Raw genomic sequence first — 23,952 nt, 5'->3', positions numbered from 1 at the left:
TTTGAGCTTTTAAAATACTGACTGTTCATAATGAAGGAAAATAGTAACCAACTCTTTTAGACATAATAAACATGGTCAGAAGTTCTGGCCTATGACTTGAAACAAATAACCCTGAGCATACATTTTTGAAAAACATTGTCAGATTCTTTGCTATAAGTATGAAGAGTTAATAATCTGGAAGGAAACTATAGAATTAAGCTGAACCCATGCGTGCATATTTAAAAAACAAAGCGGCTTATTTTAATACTATCAAACTCTTCAGTATGATAGAGATTGAATAGTCAGTCATATATTCTAGCTAGGCATGTAGGTTTCTTATGATAAAAGCTGAACTTGTTCTCTCAATTTTAAGTGAAATAAATTAGTTGAGAAAAAGTAATTATTTAAAATATAAGGCTTCATATTATTGTACAATATTTCTCCTTTGAGAAGATAGGATACATGATTTTCCCAAAAATCACAACTTTGAAGGAAGACTTAGTTGCTGACTTCAATTATATCCTGGAACTGGCAACTTGTACCCTTCCTTTGCTTCAAAAAAAGTGTAAGAAAGAGTGATAAGATCAACATTAATCATTCTTGGGTCTTTAGCAAATTAAGGATCAGTGTAGAAAAACACTGGCATATCTACTTCCTCTTGGGGATTAAGCCTTTGTTCTTCAAAACAGAAGCACTGTATTTTAGCGAAATACTGTCCAGCTTCAAATGGAACAACATTGTATGTAGAAATTCCAATTATTGGTTTGTCAGTAGGATTCTTAGCTCTGTAAAACGCCAGTGCAGTGTCTCCTGGCACCGCATATATTTCTGTTTGCTGAGGTCTAAAGTTCCACTGGAGACTTCCATATACATCTGTATCACAGTTAATTTTAATGATTCGATCCTTAACAGGCACCATGTTTTCAATCTGGTCTGAGGCATGACCTGCAACTGCTCATCCTCCAAGTCTAGTAGTCTGGCAATAGAGCCAATAAAGGGGTACGGCAGCGTAGGAGGCCCCCAGCGTGCCCGCGGCGACAGCGGCCAAGTAAGTGAGGGTCGTCTTGTTCCACTGCCGCCGCTCCTCCTCCTGCGCGCGCGTGAAAGGATTCGAGCTCTTTAGGCCGCGGCGGCGGCTGTAATGCTGGATGCCAGGATCGAAGGCTGCAGCGCTTCCATGTCCCAAGCCACCACAGTCGTCTCTCGGCACCTCCTGTCCCACTCCACTCTGGCCTAAGAAACGGCTCTACCCTCTCTGCAGCCCTAGCTGGAGACCCAGGGTGGATCCAGCGCCAGCCACAGAAAGCGACGCGCCTCCATCCCGGATGCCAGAGCCCTCCCATAACCCCCTGAATTAACACCCACCCGCCTCTCAGGGACAAGAGGTCAAATCTCGTGTTTGTTTGTCTTCTTTTACTCACTATTCTGGCTGCTTTTACTATTATGTTTGTGAAATTTATCAACGATGTGGTTTGTAGCTGTAGTTCATTCATTTTCATTGTGACATGGTATTCAGTTGTCTGAATAAACTTTTTTTTAAAACCCATCCTACTGTTAATGGACATTAGGGTTGTTTCCAGTTTAAAGCAATCACCAAAAAATGCTTCTAAGACATGTCTTTAGATGCAAGCACATATGCGTTTCTGGTGGCTGGGTGATAGAATATGCATACATTCAACTTTAGTAGATATGCCAGAGTTTCCCCAAAATGGTTTCACCAATGTACACTCTCATGAAAAATATGTGAAAATTCCCATTGTTCCATAATCCTTGCTGAAATTTGGCACTGTGAATCCATTTCTAGCAGGGATTTCAGCATTGAGTTTGTGATTCCTTAAGAAATATCCAAGGAGCTATCATACTGGCAATATGTAAAAGCCTGAAAACATACAGTTCATGAGGCTGTGTGAAAACAGGCACACTCACATTTTGCTGTTGAGAGTACAAAATAACACAACCCCTACAAAAGTCTCTCTCTTATTGTTCATTGCAGCATTATTTGTTAAAGCAAATATTGGAAGTAATCCAAACACCCACCCCTAAGAAACTGGTTAAAAAAATGGTACATCCACACAATGAGTTATTATGCAAGTGTGAAAAAAGAGGACTACTTCTATAAACAGGACATTTCTAGGCTTTTCTGTTAGATGATAAAGCCAGGCATGAAAGAATGTATATAACATAACTTATGGGGTAAAGAAGGTAAATACTTATTTTTGCAAGAAAAAAGAAAGAAAAAGTAGGGAAGGGAGGAGGGAAGGAAGAAGGAAAGGAAGAGAGGATAAATAAATAATGAAAATGGGATATGAGTATATGGGGTAAAGGGACTGGGGATGGAAGCAGAACGCCTCTAAATATACCTTTTTATACAATGTGGATTTTGAGCTAAGTAAATGTTTTGAAATTTCAAAAAAGAATCAAAAAGAGATGAAAGCAAACCCTGAAATGGAATATAAACAGAAACAAATGATCCTAACCATATATCGTTTAAAATATAACCTCAGTTAAAATAATTAATTCAAATAAGGTATTTATACAGATATACTCCCTTAATGGGATATAATTCAAAAACAAAACAAGCAAAGAAATTTTGAACTCTACATAATAGATATGTTATTGCTAGTGATGTATTGGTATTATAATCTTGAAACTATTTTGTTTATAAAAAACTATTTTGTTTGAGTGAGTGAATTTATTTATGCTGGTGGGAGCCAGAGTTTTCACTGTGGGTGAAAAGAAAAAAAAAACAAATGTGCAATGGTGAAAAATGAAAAGCAATTCTGTGGAGTTGTTTTTGAACAGAAAGTATCTTATAAAATCCTCCATAAATATATAATATATATTATACATGTATATGGAGGATTTTATATATTATATACATGTTATATAGTATATAATACATTATATATTATATATAATATACATATTATATATAACATATACGTTATATATAATATACGTATAACATATTATGTTATATATAATATACATATAACATATATATAACATATATAACATATTATATTATATTATATATTATACATAATACATAATATAATATATAATATATTATATATTACATATAATACATAATATAATATATTGTTTATATTATAATATATATTATCTATATTATATTATATATTATATATTATATATAATATATTATATATAATTATATTATATATTATATATTATATAATTAATTATATATTATATATTATGTATATATTATATTATGTATAATATAATTATATATTATACATAATATAATTATATATAATATATAATATAATCTATATAATATACAATATAATATATAATATATAATATAATCTATATAATCTATATAATATATAATATATAATATAATCTATATAATCTATATAATATATAATATAATATATTATATATTATATAATATATAATATATAATATATTATATATAATTATATTATATATTATATATTATATAGATTATATAGATTATATTATATATTATATATAGATTATATATATTATATATATTATATATTATATAGATTATATAGATATATATAATATATATATATATCTATATATAGATATATATAATAATATATATTATATATAATTATAATATATATTATATATTATATATAATATATATTATATATAATTATATTATATATTATATATTATATAGATTATATTATATATTAGATATAATTATATTATGTATAATATATAATTATATTATACATAATATATAATTATATTATCTATTATATATAATTATATTATATATAATATATTATCTATTATATATGATTATATTATCTATTATATATAATTATATTATCTATTATATATAATATAATTATATATAATAGATAATATAATTATATAATATAGATAATACATTATATATACATTATATATACATAAAACATATTCATATATTCTAGCTCTTGTCCACTGAAGGATCCTAGAGGCAATAATATATCCTAGTAGGGAGAGGTGAAGCTGGCTGGGCTTCTGGGTTGGGTGGGGACTTGGAGAACTTTTCTCTCTAGCTAAAGGATTGTAAACACACCAATCAGCACTCTGTGTCTAGATGAAGATTTGTAAATGCACTCTGTAAAAATGCACCAATCAGCGCTCTGTGTCTAGCTAAAGGTTTGTAAACGCACCAATCGGCACTCTGTAAAGACGGACCAATCAGCACTCTGTAAAATGGACCAATCAGCAGGATATGGGTGGGGCCAAATAAGGGCATATAAGCAGGCTACACCACTCCTCCCCCCCTCCGCCCCCAAGCCAGCAGTGACAACCCGCTCGCGTTCATTTTTGTGCTGTGGGAGCTTTGTTCTTTCTCTCTTAACAATAGATCTTGTTGCTGTTCAGTTTTTGGGTCTGCACTACCTTTAAGTGCTGTAACACTCACTACGACGGTCTGTGGCTTCACTCCTGAAGTCAGCGAGACCACGAACCCACCGGGAGAAACAACTCCGGATGCCCCACCTTTAAGAGCTGTAACACTCACTGTGAAGGTCTGCAGCTTACACTCCTGAAGTCAGGGAGGCCATGAACCCACTTGAAGGAAGAAGCAACTCTGGGCGCGCCATCCTTAGGAGCTGTAACATTCACTGCGAAGGTTTACGGCCTCACTCCTGAAGTCAAACGAGACCGTGAACCCACCGGAAGGAAGAAACTCCGGACACATCTGAACAGCGGAAGGAACAAACTCCAGACACACCATCTTTAAGAACTGTAACACCGCCAGGGTCTGCGGTTTCATTCTTGAAGTCAGGAAGACCAAGAACCCACTGGAAGGAACCAATTCCGGACACAGTAGCAATGAGGTTATTCATTGCCTGAAATCCAGATCTTGGCTTCTATGTACCATTTTTCACTAACAAGTACTGTAGCTTCATGAAGCAATGGTGATTCTAGGTTTAGGGTAGGAATAGTATAAAATGGGACTGAAATATCTTGTATGAGAGAGTGAAGTGCACATAAACTGTTGGGAACTTATCAAAGGACATAGAAACCTGTTTGCGGCCGGGTGCGGTGGCTCACTTCTGTAATCCCAGCCCTTTGGGAGGTCGAGGTGGCGGATCACTTGAGGTCAGGAGTTCAAGACCAGCCTCAGTAAGGCATGGTGGTGTGTGCCTGTAATGCCAGATACTCAAGAGGCCGAGACACTTGAACCCGGAATGCGGAGGTTGCAGTGAGCTGAGATCGCGTCCACTGCACTCCAGCCTGGAGACTTTGTCAAAAAAGAAAAGAGAGGGAGCTGTTTGAAAGGGCTCCAGCTGACCAAATTTTAAATAATTTGAGCATCAACATAATAATGACAGTAATTATTTGTAAAGGAATCCATGAGTTCATCGTGATAAAACGAGACAGAAGGGAGAAGAAAAGGTATTCTTTGCAGGAAATGGCAACTAATAAATGTAGAAATGTGCTTCAGTTTCCTCACCTGCTACATGGAGATAATTATACCTAACTCACAGGGTTGTTATGCGGACGGAGTAAATGAATTAATACGTGTTAAAACAGTATGTTAGCCGTTATTATATTGCCCCCTAGACGGCAATGTGCCACCTAGCATCTCACTAAGACTACAGACGGGATTCAGCGTGATGACCACAGAGGTGAGGAAACCTCCGGCCTTCCTAGAAGGAACACAGCCAGAACCGCTGTTACGCGGAGAGCGGGCCGCGGTGACGCATTTCCGGCCTTTGTAGTTTACCATTCTGTGGGCTGCGGTTGTCAAGGATTCAGAGCCGATGTGATCTGCGCTAGGTGGGTTCTCCTCTTACGGATGCCTCGGTGAGCTTCAGAGTGGGGCTACCGCTGAGGGGCTTCGGAAGGGCCGGTCTGTGCGCTGCGACCTGGACTGGGTGTGGGGATTTGGCGGCGGGGTCTTCTTGGCCAGAGATGGGCCGGGCAGGTGGAGGGCAGAGGAGGTTGCTGCGCAGCCTGGAAGGGCCTTGTTAACCAAAAGTCAGCATCGTTGCCCCTACCTCTTTCCCCTACCCCATGTCTATTCCTGAGCTCTTCAACCTCTCTGCCCTGTACTGATGGCACTCTGAACTCTCCGTATCTGCATCTTAGGATCCGAATAGATTCGGATATGAAGAAATGTTTGTATTTTCCGATGTCTTATTCTCTACTGTGGACTTATTTTAAAGAATGAGCAGGGATAGTTTTAAAATATGCCACAGCCTTTCTTAGTCTAACTCACATAGTATAAAGACTCTTGCTGCTATCGAATTTTTTAGAAGAATAAATAGCATCTACTATGTGCCAGCCCAGCACTGTTCTAAGCACTTTCCAAATATTATCTGCTTCTCATAACTCTATGAGATAGGCACTGTTATTATGTAGACTACACCCCACCTCCCTGTCCCGCCCCTTTTTAAAATTAACATACAAGAAGAAAACGAAGTTAAGTAACTTGCCCAAGGTCATAGAGCGAGTAAGGGGTGTAAGCAGGATTCAAATACAGGCAGTTTGGCTCCAGAGTCCATTTTTTTAAAACTTTTGCCATGCTAGCTCCACTCTGTTCCTGTATTAGCTTTACAGCTATAACCCGAGAAGTTACTCGCTCATTTGAATCCTGTCCTCCTTTTGTACCTCAGTAGTCCTGGGCTTCTATTTAGGATTTGATTGGAGAGAATATATCTGAAGACGTATGTCTTTCAGAGTGTTTCTGCAAACCTGATGAAACAGCCGTTTTATTGGTTCGTGTGCATGTTTTCACCCACCCATCTTGTTCTTTGAGCAATAGAAAAAGATTACAGTCTTGGCCCTAAGGGAAAGTAGCAACTATTAATTAACCCACCATTGTACCAAAATTGTACATTATCTTATGAAAAGATTAATTTGCACGTTTATATGCCAGGCTTTGTGCAAAAACACTTTCTATGCATTATCTCATTTAATATTCTCAACAAGTTGGCAAGGTAGTTGTTGACCTCATTTCATACATGAGCTTGAGGCTTAGAAAAATCAAGTAACTTGCCCAAGATCACTGTGTTAAAATTCACAGATGGCCTGGCACTGTGGCTCATGCCTGTAATCCCAGCACTTTGGGAGGCCGAGGTGGGTGTATCACCTGAGGTCGGGAGTTCGAGACCAGCCTGACCAATATGGTGAAACTCCATCCTACTAAAAATGCAAAAATGAGCCAGGAGTGGTGGTGGGCCCCTGTAATCCCAGCTACTCCGGAGGCTGAGGCAGGAGGATTTCTTGAACCTGGGAGGCAGAGGTTGCAAGTGAGCCGAGATCGCACCACTGCACTCCCGCCTGGGCAACAAGAGCAAGACTCTGTCTCAAATAAAAAAAAAAAAAAAAAAAAAAAGAATTAACAAGCAGATCTGCCTGTGTTCTGTGCTACCTCATAATACCTTCTGCTTATCTAAGGTAAATAAAATATGTGGGCTTATATCAACTCTATGTGTGCACATGTGTATACATGTGTATGTATGATTGCAAATGCATAGAAAAGGACACATTCCAGTATTTAAGACTGTTTATTTCAGGGTAGTAGAACTTGGTGAAAGAATTCTATATTCCTCTCTACTTTTTGGATTTAAAAAAGTGGTTCTGAAGAGAAGTAATGGTACAAGATAAATTATGACTGAGGGTGAAAGGTGGGACTCATACAGTACATGACATATGAGTGGGCAGGAGGAAGAGGGTGAGCTGAAATGGATAAAGAAGACTTCAGAGAGGATGTGAGATTTGAATCAAGCTGCAGAGATTGGGTAGGGTTTGAATAAGGGAAAAAGGCAAGACCAAGCTCATGGCACAGGGATGAGAAACGCCTGATTAGAATAGTGAGAAGAAAAACCTGACGGGAGCTGAGAGTTTTTGCTTGTGGAATAGAGGAAACCAAGAGTGGAGCCAGACAACAGAAGCTGAAGGTCTGACTGGTTTTAAACTGTGCTTGAGAGTTTGGGAATTCATCCAATTAGTGAGGAGCCATAGATGGTGTCAGCGGAGGTGAGGGTCATGGGATGTATGATGATAAAGGCACATTTGTATTATGTGCTGCTTAGTCTTCACCTACGTTCATGTCCTTGGTAAAGAGCATCCTTCCATGAGGATGATGGTGGATTTGGGGGTGTTGAGCTTGCTGAGGCTCTAGGAGGAACCAACTTTAAAATGCAGATGTATTTTTTAAGGTAAGACTTATTATGCTAATTATATACCTGGCATATACATTGAGGTTGTGACCCTGAATGGAAGATTAGGAACTCTGTGTTTGTGACGAGGAGGGCAGGATTACGAAAAACTGGGGAAGTCTTTTGGAGACACTGGGTTCAAAGAAGAACTCAGGTATGCTGGTGCAAGGATGTGGGTATTAAGGCCACCAGATAAAAGCAAAATCAGGTGAAGGAAAGCAAAAACGAACCCAGAGTATACAGAGAAAATAGGGAAATTTATATTTGGGAAGCTGTATAAAGATTTGAAACACCACATCCTAGAAATGAATTTTTCTGGGCAGCGCTCTAAGCTTCAGCTGCATTGTCTTTGAATAGAAAAACTTTGACTTGAAACCAAGCAGCACAGGTGGTAAATAAGAAAAAGACATTTTAGGACCCTAGAAGATTGAAAAAACAAGAAAGCGTAAGTGGCTGTTTCATCCTTTGAATCCATGGTACGTTTATTGAGTAATGTGAGAGTACATATTCTGAATTTAGCTATTTGATATTTGTACCACAAAACTTTCTTACCCTAGAACAAATTCAGCAGACCATGTTTCAAGCCATGATGATCTCTTCCCTGGATGATTATCATAGCATCCCTCTCTGCCTCCACTTAATCCCAAGGTCATTGACACAGCAGCTAGAGTTATGCTTTTGTATTAAATGTAAGTAAATTAACCACTTGACTCAAAAATCCCCAGTGGTTTCCATATCTCATAGAATACAAGCTAAAGCCCTTACCACTGCCTTTCACGATCGGTTCTCAAGCTCCCTGCTTTATCTCCTGTCACTTTCCCTTTTGTTTTCTTTGTTCCAGCCATTGTTCAACTAGCTATTACCTGAAGAATCCAGGCGTGTTCCCACCTGCAAAAATTTGCACTTGCAGTTACCTTTGCATGGAACAGTCTTTCTCCAGATAGCCATGTGACTTGCTCCTCACTTCCTTCAGGTCTGTTCAACCATTACCTTATCAAGGCCTTCCCTGACTCTATAAAATAGTAACTTTTCTTTCCCCTTACTTTCTATCTCCTTACCTTTATTTTCTCCATAGCATTTATCACTACTTCACAAATACTTAATTATTATCTGTTTCCTCTGACCCCTTTTCCTCATCCTGGCCCCTCTTTTCTCCAACAGAAGTTAGTGTTGTAGCAGTGGAGACTGTAAATTCTGACGTTAGATTTGTTGGGTTTGAGTTGCAGCTTCACTGCTTACTATCTGTAACTGACTTGAACTTTGGACTAGTAACTTAAACTTTTCATATCTCAGTTTTCTCATCTGTGATATGGGGGTAATAATAGCACCTTATTCATGGTTGTTTTGAGGATTAAATGGGTTAATATATATATAAAGCATCTGTAACAATACCTGGCACATTAAAAGCACTGTAAATGTCCGCTATTATTAATACTGTTACTAGGATGTAAATTCCATGAGACTAGGGACTTTGTTATAATTGCAGCTGTATCCCCAGTGCCTAGAACAGTACATGGAATATGGTAGGCTCTGAATAAATATTTGCCAAGTGAATGAGTGGTATATGAAAAGTTACAACAGAAAAAGATAGTATGGTAGTCACAGTGGTGGTGAGTTGCACCAAGAAAAGTAGAGGAAGGCTGGGCGCGATGGCTCACACCTGTAATCCCAGCAGTTTGGGAGGCTGAGGCAGGCAGATCACAAGGTCAGGAGTTCGAAACCAGCCTGGCCAACATGGTGAAACCCCGTTTCTACTAAAAAAATACAAAAATTAGTTAGGCATGGTAGCAGATACCTGTAATCCCAGCTACTCAGGAGGCTGAGGCAGGAGAATCATTTGAACCTGGGAGGCAGTGAGCTGAGATCATGCTGTTGCACTCCAGCCTGGGCGACAGGGTGAGATTCCGTCTCAAAAAAAAAAAAAAAAGTGGGGGAAAACATGAATTTGCAGATTCTGTCTTTAGAGGAAAAAATCCTCTGTACACTTCCTGGGGTAGTGATTACAGAAGGTAACCAAACCAAAGATGTCAGAACTTTATGGAGAGGATTATGTGTGCAGGTTATCCAGAAGGATGCTGTCCTATGCCAGTAGTTTTTTTCCTCTTTGATAAACATAACCAATAATCACAATACGAATCTAATTTTTCTTCTGGTTGTAATGTGATCAGTGTTCACTTGTAATTTAAATACCTGGTATGGTTTGGCTGTGTCCCCACCCAAATCTCATCTGGAATTATAGTTCCCAATTTCTCATAATCCCCATGTGTCGTGGGAGGGACCCAGTAGGAGATAATTTAATTATGGGGGCAGGTACCTTCATGCTGTTCTGGTGACAGTGAGTTCTCATGAGATCTGATGGTTTTATAAGGGGCTTTTCCCCCTTTTGCTCGGCACTTCTCCTGCTGCTGCATGTGAAGAAGGACATGTTTGCTTTCCCTTCCACCATGATTGTAAGTTGCCTGAGGCCTCCCCAGCAATGCTGAACTGTGGCTCAATTAAACCTCTTTCCTTTATAAATTACCCAGTCTTGAGTATGTCTTTAGTAGCAGCTTGAGAACAGACTAATAAAATACTCTATTCTTAGTTATTTAATTTCACAATGCATGTCAACACCTAAGAATAGTGTAGGGTTGCTGGGCGCGGTGGCTAATGCCTGTAATCCCAGCAGTTGGGAGGCCAAGGCGGGTGGATCATCTGAGGTCAGGAGTTCAAGACCAGCCTGGCCAACATGGTACAACCCTGTCTCTACTAAAAACACAAAAATTAGCCTGGCATGGTAGTGGGTGCCTGTAATACCAGCTACTCAGGAGGCTGAGGCAGGAGAATTGCTTGAACCCAGGAGGCGGAGGTTGCAGTGAACCAAGATCACGCCACTGTACTCCAGCCTGGGCAACAGAGCGAGACTTTTTCTCAAAAAACAAAAACAAAAAACAACAAACGGAATAGTGTAGGGTTATTTTTGCAATAGATTACAGTAATTTTACTTAAAACAAAAATATTTTGTTCTACAGGTTATTATTCATTTGTGGGTCATAAAATCTATGTGGTGTGTTACAACCTACCACATAGATTTTATAACCCACAAAATCTGTTCCCAGGCTTTTTTGTTTTGTCTTTTAATGAAATAGGTTTAAAAATAATTGTATGTCACTATATAGAGCAAGGATACATAGTGTTTTGTGAAATTATTATTTTAGGTATTTGTGTATCTCATAAATGCACAAACATATACTTATATACATATGCATGTGTGTTCTGGGTTATAATATAAAATATTTCTTAATAAGAGTCCTGGTCAAAAAAGTTTCAAAGTCTCTGCTCGAAGATGGTGCTTAGAAATCGCTGGGTCATATAATTGTTTTTCTTTCAGAAAATTGTCTTCATTGATTACTATTCTGGTTAAGATTGCTCATAAGTTTGTTTGTGTTTGTTTCTGTTTTTGTTTTTTGGAGATGGAGTCTCGCTCTGTCACCCAGGCTAGAGTGTAGTGGTGTGATCTCGGCCCACTGCAACCTCTGCCTCCCAGGTTCAAGCGATTCTCCAGCCTCAGCCTCCTGAGTAGCTGGGATAACAGGCGTGTGCCACCACGCCCAGCTAATTTTTGTATTTTTTAGTAGAGACGGGGTTTCGTCATGTTGGCCAGGCTGTTCTCAAACTCCTGACCTCAGGAGTCATAGACATTTGTCTTTTTATTAGCAGTAATTTTATTTTACATAAAATTGCCCACTCTCCACCTTCAAGTAGCTTCAAAGAGAAAAAGTTTCCAAGAAATTAAAGGGCAAGAAAAAGCTCAAATTCTACTCCTGTTTTAAAGTACTGGAACCAATATTTCCATCATTTTAGTATCTCTGAGCCTAGACCACTGCAGTCAACTACTTTGTGATTCTTTTGCCTTAGCCTTAAACCACTAAGATATTCATTTAATCATACAATAACATAAGAAAAATAACAGTGTTACCACTTTGGAGTTTACTAAGTAGTCAACTTCTTTGTGCTCATTATCCTCGTTTTATCTTTGTATCAACCTAGAAAGACAGGCAGTGTTGGTTTTAGGATTCCTGTTTTATAGATTGGAGAGACCAAGGCTCAAAACATGAAGCCCAAGACTCTGGAGGGAATACCTGCAGGGTGATGTCTCAGTCCAAGACCTTCCACACTTGAAACCTAGATCTGCCTCCTGCATACCTCCTATGGCTGGAGGGACTCTGCCTCCTCTCTCTAAATGCATTTCTTACAGTTCTTATTCTTTTTATCTTCTTTACTTTCCCTCCATCCTCCATTTGTTTCCCTTTTCTTCTTGATTCTTGGTGTCATCTGTGACCACTTGGGCCCAAAGTGCTTTTTTACCTTCATACAGCTAAAATTTACCCTGAATTTAGTATCTTGCTATTCAAATGGAAACCAAATATACTCAAGCTAATTTGAGCTGTTTCAGTCAGGATGATTGAAACAGTACCTTCCTTCAGAAAACTGTAGGAGTTTTTGTTCCATTTCTTTTTTCTTCCTATATTATCTGGATTCATATTTCTAAAGTATCTATCATTAGTCATGTTTTGGTGTTCCTTCATGAGACAGAGTGACTGATTTTAGTGTAAATACTCCAGTCCCTCCTTGTCCTGAGGTTTTCTGCATTTTTATATTTTTTTCTTCGTAAATTATTGTCTAGATCTCGGGGTTTCCAGAAGAAAAGATCAAGGGAGAATTATCAAGAATAGATTCTTTTTCTGAATAGTTAAACCTTTGATGGCCATAACCTTGACCCTTCAGACTGCAGAGATGCAGGAAGGACTTCTGGCAGTGAAGGTAAAGGAGGAAGAGGAGGAACATTCCTGTGGGCCAGAATCAGGCCTGTCAAGAAATAACCTTCATACCAGAGAGATCTTTCGTAGACGCTTCAGGCAGTTCTGCTATCAGGAGTCCCCTGGGCCCCGGGAGGCTCTTCAAAGACTCCAGGAGCTCTGCCATCAGTGGCTGAGACCAGAGATGCACACCAAGGAGCAGATCCTAGAGCTGCTGGTGCTGGAGCAGTTCCTGACTATCCTGCCCGAGGAGCTCCAGGCCTGGGTCAGAGAGCACCGTCCTGTGAGTGGAGAGGAGGCAGTGACTGTGCTGGAGGATTTGGAGAGAGAGCTGGATGAACCAGGAGAGCAGGTGAGAAGATGGGAGAAGAGGGGTTTGTACCTGTAAGAACAAGTATGGGGTTTCAGTGCAACAAGAAAAGGTAGAGGAGGAGGATTTTTTTTTATGCCAGACTTGATCTTCTTCTGTAGGCTTTTAATCTCTCTGCCTCTGTTTTTTCTTTGCGAGCTTCTTGGTCCTTCTTTTCTATCGAGTGGCCCTGAGAAGGCCTCCTTGCCATGTTCTTTCTGATATTTGGCTTCCAACTGTCCTTGATTTCCACCAGGTCCTGAGCCATGCTCATGAACAGGAAGAGTTTGTAAAGGAGAAGGCAACTCCAGCAGCAGCTCAGGAGTCATCAAATGACCAATTCCAAACCTTGGAAGAGCAACTTCGGTATAATTTGCAAGAGGTGTGCCCAGTTCAGGAGATTGGTGAGGATTAGAATTTCCTCAGAGAGCCTACCTCATTCCCTGAATATTTATCAATTCAACACATTTATTTAGTGTCTGCTGTATGCCAGGCACTGTGCCAGGTACCAGGGATACAGTGATAAACAAGGCAGATGTGGTCCCCACTCTCATGAAGTTTACAGTCTAGTGGGAGAGGCAGACAATTAAGTAAGCAGTTATAATACCGTGCATCTTTTCCCTGAGGTCTGGGTATAATAGCTTTAGAGTGGAAAAATAAACAGAAAAAGTGGCTACTTGTCCCCTTCCACCCATTCTCCTGGCCACTTTTTTTCTTTGGTCTTTGGAAAGATAATCTGTTATTTTTCATACTTCATGTTATCTTTCATGTTATTATTATTTTAGATGGCAAGGCTGGGACTTGGAATGTGGAGTTAGCCCCAAAGAGGGAGATTTCTCAGGAAGTGAAATCTCTTATACAAGTTCTTGGAAAACAGAATGGTAATATTACTCAGATGCCTGAGTATGGAGATATCTGTGACCATGAGGGCAGATTGGAAAAGCAAAGGGTGAGCTCTTCAGTGGAGAGACCCTATATTTGTAGTGAATGTGGAAAAAGCTTCACCCAGAATTCCATCCGTATTGAGCACCAGAGAACACACACAGGTGAGAAGCCTTATGAATGTGACGAGTGTGGGCGGGCCTTCAGCCAGCGGTCAGGCCTATTCCAGCATCAGAGACTCCACACTGGGGAGAAGCGCTACCAGTGCAGTGTTTGTGGCAAAGCCTTCAGCCAGAACGCCGGGCTTTTCCATCACCTCAGAATTCACACTGGGGAGAAGCCTTACCAGTGCAATCAGTGCAATAAGAGTTTTAGTCGACGTTCAGTCCTCATTAAGCATCAGAGAATTCACACTGGAGAGAGACCTTATGAATGTGAAGAATGCGGCAAGAACTTCATTTACCATTGCAACCTAATTCAGCATCGGAAAGTCCACCCTGTGGCTGAATCAAGTTAGCTCCTTGGAAAAGGTAGGGAATAATATTTCTTTCTTTGTCCCTGCTGTGTCCTCTAGCATAGAAAAGTCCAAGGGAAAGCCAGTAAAAATTCCCTTATTTTTATGCAGAGAGAAGCATAATATCTTAAATACATCTGCCGAGTTCTCTGATCAGTGACATCCACAGCTTTGTGATACTGAATGTTGCCTCTTGTGTTGATTTCATCATGTATGCTGTAGACCTAGTTTCACACACATCTGTGCAAGAAGTTTTCTAAGTATATTTCAGGAAAACTTCTTCATCCTAGTTTTTAAAAACTTTAAAAAAAAGTTTAAAATAATTGTATGTAGGCTGAGTACAAAATAATCTCAAAGGCAGTTCACTGAGTATTTAAAAATTAACTTAAAAATAATTGTAATAAAATTCATAATATAGGTTTACTGACTTCTTTCCATTCACATAAAATATGATAATTTGCTTTGTAACCTACAAAAAGGGGCAGATGAATCCTCCTATATAAATGTAGATTTATAGTAAGTTAGATTTCTGTAGATTTTTTAGTAAGTTAGCCTTTAGGAACCAAGGAATTGAAGCAGCCATATGTTATTAGCAGCTCAGTGGCTCTTCATAACAAATATTGCTCATGATTTTAAATTTACGCAGAGGCTAAGAAACTTAGCTAAAAATCTGATATCTCGCCTCAGATTTTTTTATTGGAAAATATAGGCCTCTTTGTATTTTTCCCATAACATATAATGTGCATTTTTTTGTTTTTGCCTTTTTCTCCTTTATTCAATATTTTGTATGGAAAATTTGAAACATATTCAAGATTGAAGAGTATGATCACTCTTTCATGTTGATTTTTTTATAACCTCCACATTTCTCAGCATTTACTATTGATTACCACCAAGGTCATACATAGAAAAATTTATTTCCCTTAACATTGACTTAGTAACTCTTTACAAAGCTTTACACAAGGTCCAGGAGACAAAGAAATGGAAAACCTGTGGTGAAAACAATGTGGTTTAGAATACACCCAAATACCCAATACATAGTAAGTAACTTAAGAATAACAGAATCACTCTAAGGGACCTTAGAGATCACTTCTGCTTGCTCTTATTTGACAGATAAGAGAAAAGGAAGTTCTGGGAAGTAACTAAGATCATAGAGCCAGTTAAAAGCAGAGCTGGAACTAGAACCCTGTCTCCTAGTTCCTAGTGTAACACTCTATTAAGCCACTGGGGGCATTATATCACCAAATAAAAATTATAAGTATATGGAATTTATAGGATTTATAAGTCACTGAAGTTGCTCAACAAAACCGCCCATTTATGTTTCAATAAATGCACAACTCCTCTATTTAATTTACAGTGGAGTCCAGGAAAGACTCTTCTCATTTATTCCTCATTGAAAACATTTTATTTATTTTTGTAATTATTATTTTTAGCTTTTAAAATTTAATTTACTTATAGGACTTTTTAAAAAAGATAATTCATTCTTCACCTGGTTCAAAATAATACAAAAAAATCAAAATAATACAAAAAGGTCTACTTTCCCTTTATAAGTAGCCATTGTACTAGTTTCTTATGTATCTTTCAGTGTTTCTTTATGTAAATATAGGCAAATATGAATGTATAATCTTGTTTCTTCATTACTCAGGAAGATGGCATATTATTTATACTCTTCTAATACCTTGGTGTTTTCATGAAGGAATATAATCTTTAGAGATATCCACATCCTAACATAGAACTTCTTCATTCCTTTTATAAGTGAATAGAATTTTATTTGTTCATACTCCATAGTTTATTTAACAAACTCCTATAGATGAAAAAACTCACTATTTTAAAATGTTACATATTCTGTTTCATTCTTCTCCCCAGTTTAGTCCAAGTTAAGTTCCTTCTGTTTAAAAGCTAACAGCTTTCATATGAGCTAGGAAACAAGGTGTGGGCAACCAGAATTGCACATAATTCTTCTACAGAGAAATGGAGAAGTGATGGGTGGTATTTTTCAGTTTAGTGTATTTGGTTCTATCACATATTCTTACACCTGACATCTCAAACTGTTTGTGTCACTACTTAAGGCTAATTGTGGGTATTATAAAAAATCTTACATTTCCTCAAGAGTATTTTCTATTGTGTCTTGAGGTTAAATTATTTCCAAGAGAAATAGCTACAGATTTGTGAGTGAAGTTAAGAAAAATATAGTAGACTCGAGTCTGAAGTAAAATCAACTTCTCAAGTAAATACGTATTCCATAAAGTGATATAATACATATTCTATAGTATTCTGAGTTTATAAATATCTTAAATGCCTCTCCATTTAAGATACTGAGAAAAGTGAAGTCGAAAGTGCTTAAGCACTTGTAGTAATCTTGTCTTTTATTGCCTTAAAAATTTTGTAAAGGAAACCAATTACGAACAGATATAATTGTGAATTATATATGGTTTCATAGACACTTACACTTGGAGCCCTGAGACCCATTGTAGGCATCTGCAAACAACAGCAACAACAAAGTGGGATGGAAAGAAAAAAGAACAAAATATGAGAACATAAAAAAGAATCAGACAGAAGGTAAAATTAGATGCTAAAACTCTAGATTAGGCAAAAAATGTTGACCAAAGGAAAAATAAAAAGATAGATGCAGAGACAGAGTGTTGCCAAGAAACATGCTTCATCTTCATAATAATTATTAGAAATCTCTCTTATTTATCAACTGGTCCAAGTTTTTAGATACTATTGTCTTAAGCAGTGAAAATAATCTCACTGCCTTTTACTACTCACACTTTTTATTACTTTCCATAAAATGGAGGATAGGGAGAAAAGCATAGTCTATAAACCACTGTGATTTTTAGATCTCCTTAAACCTATCCCCAGTTTTCTATGCCAGCTGCCAATGGGCAGTGTTGAAAGCACTATTTCTTGATGATACCTGCACTAGAATCACCTGGGTTGTTTGTTTGAACTGCAGTTTTCTGAGCCCCACCCCAGACCTACTGAATCAGTTTCTGAGGCAGAGCTTGAAAATCTGTATCTAATTAGCATATCAGTGGTCCACACACATAAGGTAACTATATAATTTATTGTCCAATCTGGGACACTTGAAAATGAAAAGGAGTGCTGTTAATAATTACACCAAGACTACAGGTATAAACCAGGAGGTATGGTCCCCATACCAATAATTTTTGCAATAGGCAATATTTTTTCAACCAAGGATATAGAAGAGACAGAGAATCAGAAAGATTACAATGTTCTGTCATGAAAGCTAAGGCAGAATATATATGAAAAAGGCTGTTGGAGACTTAGGTGTAGCCACCTAGCCTGAGGTAACCCCCAGTAATAGATCTATTGAATTAGGAAAGAAAGGATGGGATAATATGTCTGCACAAACAAAACAGAGGGCCCCCCATCCTGCCCCCATTAAGACAAACCCATTGTTAACATAGCTAGTTACCTAAGATGAACCTATTGAGTGAATGGTTTACCAGACAAGATGGACAACGTCCTGGAAGCACAGGAGTGTTTCAGTGGTATAGGGACCGATGGAGTACAGTGTTCAACCTTATACTGCAGAAGAAAGTGAGAAGATAGAGTACTGGATCAGAGCTTGCAGTGTTAAGGCAAACAGTGAACCATTTTAAGCAGGTAGTCGGGTGAAGGGGAAGGGGGCAGATATTGTACCAAGTAGTTTCATAATTTATCACATTCACTCCACATCATTTGTTGGCTGTGGAGAGGAGTCCTCTTGCCACTTGATGGTACCAAAGACAGCTGGCCCTGCCTTAAGTGTGTCAATAGATCTTCATAGCTATTCAGCAATTGCCTCAAGATCATTGACTGCAGGGGTGGGGGTGGGGGTGGTGGCCTCCCCTCATCACCCCTGACTTCTGCTAATTCATTGTAGAGGGGTATGTAGTCAGGGATCTGTAAGCCCCAAACTTGCTAGTGGTTAAGTTACTTGGGGGGACCTGATTTATTTAAACGGGTTTAAAACAATGGAGAGCAAGCCAACATCTTCCCCTTTTTCCTCAGGTGGGTGTTGATTATTGCATTTGACCCTGGGGGCAGAGTGAAGGTAACTGGACAATTTGTGTGGTACAGATAATACCAGACCTGGGGTTGGTTGGTTGGTTGATTTTTTTGTTTGGAAAGCCCTTTATCTTCTGAGAGACATGACCAGGGCTGTGGGAGGAGCTCTGAGTGTGCCTGTGCCTAGACTCCTACATTCCCATCAGCCATCCCAGGAGCTTGGTTGGGGTCTGAGGTGCTCGTTGGGGCTGAATTGAGGAATCTCCCTGAGGATAGAGGGAAAGACCCTGATGCCTGAGACCCCGGAGGACCGGGGACCTAGGACCTAGGGAACGGAGGACGCGGCAGGATGCAGTGCGAGCAATCAAGTGTCTTCAGCAGGGGAGAGAGAGAAGTCAGCCCAGACTGAATGGCTGCTGGACACAAGAGGTTACGACCCCTGTCGGCCTGAGCCTTTTTGAGGCGGCTTCTGCGCTCACAAAGGCGAGCCAGGTGGTGTGCACAAATGAACCACTGAGATTGATGGGTCCTCCAAAAATCCTAGAGAGGCGGCAGAGGAGCCGGCCGAAGTGCGTTGGAACATGGACGTTCTTCAGGTATCCTGTGCGTTGTGGACCAAGTATTTCCTTTCTCCTAGAGAACTGTTCAGTTTTTAGTGTCCCGGGACTGTGTGTGTAGGCGGTGTCCTGGTCTCTTCTACCCATGCAAGATGCTCTATACTTTCTCAGCGATCCAGAGATCACGGTACTTGGAGGGGGTGCTGTTGCCCTCTTTTCCAGGGCTTGCTCGAGTTCCCCTCTTTTACGTAGATCTCTCAGGATCAGGATTTTGTGTCGGCTCCTTCAGACATTTCAGCGATGCATTTCAGAGATGCAGAGAACTGAACAAAGCGCTGTACAGAGCTGGGTCTGTATGGATCACCCTCTTCTGAGATGAGGGCACAGACTTACCAGCAAGGAGGCCTCACTGGAATCCATCAGCTGACAGGTCCTTATGGCCAAAAGCTGGCTTCCGTATACTTTTTCTGAATCCTGCAGCCATTTTAACCTGAACAGTTTTTTCAGAGTTTTCATAAAAGTCCCCTATACTAATGGTCACATTGTGTATCTGTAAAGGATTAGTACTTAAAAGAAAAATACTTTACATGATCCCCACAATTCTGCAAAACAGAGAGAAGTGGTACGTGAATTTCTCTGAGTAAGAAAACATTCAGAAGTTAGCACATTCAAGCAAGCATTTATTGAGTGCCACATAACGGGCCAGGCTTTATGTTGCAAAACTGGGAATAAGCCAGATAAAAGGCATTTCTTACTGTATAGTGTAATGGGAAAGACATGTTGCCTTGAGGAAAATAAACTTCGTACATAGGGACTTTGGAGGTGGAACGTTAAAGATAACTTCCCTGAGTAGGCAATAGCAGAGCTGTCTCTGGACTATCAGAAGTTGGATAGCAAAGAAGAAATGGACCTTGAGGGATAGTAATAGTATGTGAAGGAGGGATCAGAAAACCATTTCAGAAAACCGCAAGTAAATGAAGGTGGGTGCATTCCAGCCTGGGCAACAAGAGTGGCAGAGGTGGGGCAAAGAGAGTAGAGAGTAACTGGAATATGCTGAGGAATTTAAAGTTTATAGGGCAGTGTGCTTTTCCATTTTCTTAATGTCACAGCACATGAAGAAAATTTGTATGCACACTTCCTGGCCACCCCGGTAGCTGAAGAGATCAGTATGCTGGTACTCCTATAAGCCACTTGAAGCACCCAGTAAACTGTGGCAATGCACAGTAGTGGGGCAGTTATATGCTCTGTCTGGATTTAAGCAGAGGAGTAATGTAATCTTACTAGCTTTCTAGAAATATTCTAGAAGTGGTGTGGTGAATGAATTGGAAGGGGGCAAAACTGAAAGCAAGAGAGACAAGAGACCTGTAGTTGTTAAAGAAGGAACCAAAACCATAAGTTGGTGAAAGTAAGTCACTGGCTATAGAAATAAAGAGGGCGCCAAGTGGAACTGTGTTAAAGATTACAGATTTAACTAGACCTGATAACTAATTAGATTGATGAAAGTGAGAAAGAAAAGGTACTGAGAGCACTTCCTGTCACACACTAAATACTATATAAGTATTCTTTAAATATAATAAATGTAGCCAGGGATAAATAGGCAGGCTTTTGGATGAAATTATTAGGTAAGTGTGGCACAATTTTATAAGAGATGGCTAATATTGGAGAATAAATTGGTCACAAGGGGAAAATGATGAAGTTTTGGTGGTGAGTTGAAGATGCTTGTAAGACATACAAGTGAAAAGGTCTAATGCACCACTGGACTGTAAGGGCCTGGAGCTCCAAAGAAAGATTGGTATGAGAGAATCAGGCTTAGGAGTTTTCAGGTGAAAGCTGATGTCATCGAATGGTTGAGATTGCCCAGAATGAATATGGGATGAGAATAAGGCTGGATTTCAATTTAGGATACTAAACATTTTTTTTTCTTGACAGAGTTTTGCTCTTGTTGCCCATGCTGGAGTGCAGTGGCTTGACCTCGGCTCACCACAACCTCCGCCTCCCGGGTTCAAGCAGTTCTCCTGCCTCCGCCTCCCAAATAGCTAGGATTACAGGCACGCGCCACCACTCCTGGCTAATTTTGTATTTTTAGGAGAGATGGGGTTTCTCCATGTTGGTCAGGCTGGTCTCGAACTCCTGACCTCAGGTGATCCGCCTGCCTCAGCCTCCCAAAGTGTTGGGATTACAGGCGTGAGCCATCGTGCCCGGCTTGATACTAGACATTTTTGACAGGCAGAATAAGAGCCAAGAAGTAGACTAAATAATAGTCATTAGAAACATATTTAACAGGTACTTATATAATACAGTCATGTGCCACATAGCGATGTTTCAGTCAACAGCAGACCACGTGTACAATAATAGTTCCGTAAGATTATAATAACATATTTTTACTGTACCTTTTCTGTGTTGATACGTTTAGATATACAAATACTTGGCTTTGTGTTATAGCTGCCTACAATATTCAATACAGAAACATGCTGTACAGGTTTGTAGCCTAGGAGCATTAGGTTATACACTATAACCTAGGTGTATAGTAGGCTCTACGATCTAGGTTTGTAGAAGTACAGTCTATGATATTCTCACAATGGTGAAATTGCCTAAAGACACATTTCTCAGAACATAACCATGTGATTAAGCAATGCATAACTGTTCTTCCTCAGTGCCAAGCATTAGGCTAAACACTACAAAAACCAACTTGTGGAAAAACAACTAGAAGAGCATAGTGTTTCTTAGAAGATTGGGAGTAGTTAGCAGTGTTAGGTGCTGCAGGGGCATCTGGTAGGAAAAGGACTGAAAAATACCCACTGGGTTTGTGTACCAAGGGGGCCCTGTTTAATTAACTTGGGACTGATAAGTCAGATGTGAGGTCCTCTGACTGACATGCACACTATTCTAAAATTAAAAATACTTTTGGGCCAGGCACAGTGGCTCATGCCTGTAATCCCAGCACTTTGGGAGGCCGAGGCGGGTGGATCACCTGAGGTCAGGAGTTTGAGACCAGCCTGACCAACATGGTGAAACCCTGTCTCTACTAAAAATGCAAAATTAGCTGAGTGTGGTGGCACATGCCTGTAATCTCAGCTACTTGGGAGGCTGAGTCAGGAGGATTGCTTGAACCCAGGAGGCAGAGGCTGCAGTGAGCCGAGATCGTGCCATTGCATTCCAGCCTGGGCAATTGGAGAGAAACTCTGTCTCAAACAAACAAACTTTTGAAATCATCTAGCACAATTCTTGGCACAGAGAAGTTGACTTATACAGGCATATGTCATTTTACTTGCACTTTGCTTTATTGCACTTCACAGATACTGTGTTTTCTGCAAATTGAAAGTTTGTGGCAACCCTGCATCAAGCAAGTCTGTCAACACCATTTTTCCAACATCATGTGCACACTTCGTGTTTCTGTGTCACATTTTGGTAATTGAGTATTTCAAAATTTAAAATTATTATTATATCTATTATGGTGATCTGTGATCAGTGATCTTTGATGTAATTTGCAATTGTTTTGGGGCACCACTAACCACACCCATATAAGATGCCTAACTTAACTGATAAATGTGGTGTGTGTTCTGACTCTTCCACCAACCAACCATTGCCCCATTTCTCTCTCCTCAGGCCTCCCTGTTCCCTAAGACACAACAGTATTGAAATGAAACCAGTTAATAACACTACAGTGGCCTCTCAGTGTTCACGTGAAAGGAAGAGTTTCACATCTTTCTTTAAATCAAACGCTAGAAATGATTAAGCTTAGTGAGGAAGACAGGTTGAAAGCTGAGATAGGTTGAAAGCTAGGCCTCTTGTACCAAACAGCCAGTTGTGAATGCAAAAGAAAAGTTCTTGAGTGAAGTTAAAGCCACTCCACTGAACACATGAGTGATAAGAAAGCAAAACAGCTTTATTGCTGATACGGAGAAAGTTTGAGTGATCTGGAAAGAAGATCAAACCAGCCACAACATGCCTTTAAGCCACAGCCTAATCCACAGCAGGGTCCTAACTTTCTTTAATTCTGTGATGGCTGAGAGAGATGAGGAAGCTGCAGAAAAAAAGTTAGAAGCTAGCAGAGGTTGGTTCATGAGGTTTAAGGAAAGAAGCTGTCTCCACAATATAACAGTGCAAAGTGAAGCAGCAAATGTTGATGTAGACACTGCAGCAAGTTATTCAGAAAACCTAGCTAAGATAGTGGATGAAGGTGGCTATACTAAACAACAGATTTTTAATGTAGATGAAACACTTTATATTGGAAGAAGATAACATTTTGGAATTCCATAACTAGAGAGAAGTCAGTGCCTGGCTTCAAAGGACAGTCTGACTTTCTTGATAGAGCTAATGGAGCTGGTGACTTGAAGTTGAAGCCAATGCTCATTTACTAAGCTGAAAATCCTAGAGTCCTTAAGGATCATGCTGGCTGGGCATACTGTAATCCTAGCACATTGGGAGGCCAAGTCAGGAGGATTGCTGAGCCCAGGAGTTTGAGACCAGCCTGGGCAACATGGAAAAACCCTGTCTCTACAAAAAAATACAAAAATTAGCTGGGTGTGGTGGCACACACCTGTGGTCCCAGCTACTAGGGAGGCTAAGGTGGGTAGATTGCTTGAGCCTGTGAAGCAGAGGTTGCAGTGAGCCAAGATTGTGCCACTGCACTCCAGCCTGGGTAACAGAGAAAGACCCTGTCTCAAACAAACAAAAAGAATCA

General features: G+C 39.5%; 1 protein-coding gene and 1 pseudogene across 2 annotated transcripts; one reads left to right on the top strand and one right to left on the bottom strand.

Moving 5' to 3' along the window:
- Positions 1 to 595: 595 nt before the first annotated feature.
- Positions 596 to 1,322, bottom strand: LOC100579293 (annotated as a pseudogene).
- A 4,372-nt stretch (positions 1,323 to 5,694) lies between these two features.
- Positions 5,695 to 23,743, top strand: ZSCAN23 (zinc finger and SCAN domain containing 23). Of its 2 annotated transcripts, XM_030803399.1 has the most exons (5): positions 5,695 to 5,796; positions 12,823 to 13,307; positions 13,561 to 13,708; positions 14,090 to 14,716; positions 22,875 to 23,743. In XM_030803399.1, exons 2-4 carry the CDS (start codon positions 12,900 to 12,902, stop codon positions 14,701 to 14,703), a joined length of 1,170 nt encoding a protein of 389 aa, XP_030659259.1. In that variant the 5' UTR covers positions 5,695 to 5,796; positions 12,823 to 12,899; the 3' UTR covers positions 14,704 to 14,716; positions 22,875 to 23,743. The 2 variants fall into 2 exon arrangements, with proteins under 2 accessions (XP_030659259.1, XP_003272043.1); XM_003271995.2 differs by lacking the exon at positions 22,875 to 23,743 and having other exon boundaries at positions 14,090 to 16,536.
- Positions 23,744 to 23,952: the final 209 nt, after the last annotated feature.

This window comes from Nomascus leucogenys, chromosome 22a (genome assembly GCF_006542625.1).
Source record: "Nomascus leucogenys isolate Asia chromosome 22a, Asia_NLE_v1, whole genome shotgun sequence".
In the NCBI taxonomy this organism is placed as follows: Eukaryota; Metazoa; Chordata; class Mammalia; order Primates; family Hylobatidae; genus Nomascus; species Nomascus leucogenys.
This window is presented reverse-complemented; position numbering and strand designations above follow the sequence as displayed.

Coding starts and splice junctions, on each gene's coding strand:
- ZSCAN23 (XM_030803399.1), top strand. CDS start 12,900: ATGGCCATAACCTTGACCCTTCAGACTGCAGAGATGCAGGAAGGACTT. Junction 13,308..13,560: donor TGGATGAACCAGGAGAGCAG/GTGAGAAGATGG, acceptor GATTTCCACCAG/GTCCTGAGCCATGCTCATGA. Junction 13,709..14,089: donor GTGCCCAGTTCAGGAGATTG/GTGAGGATTAGA, acceptor TTATTATTTTAG/ATGGCAAGGCTGGGACTTGG.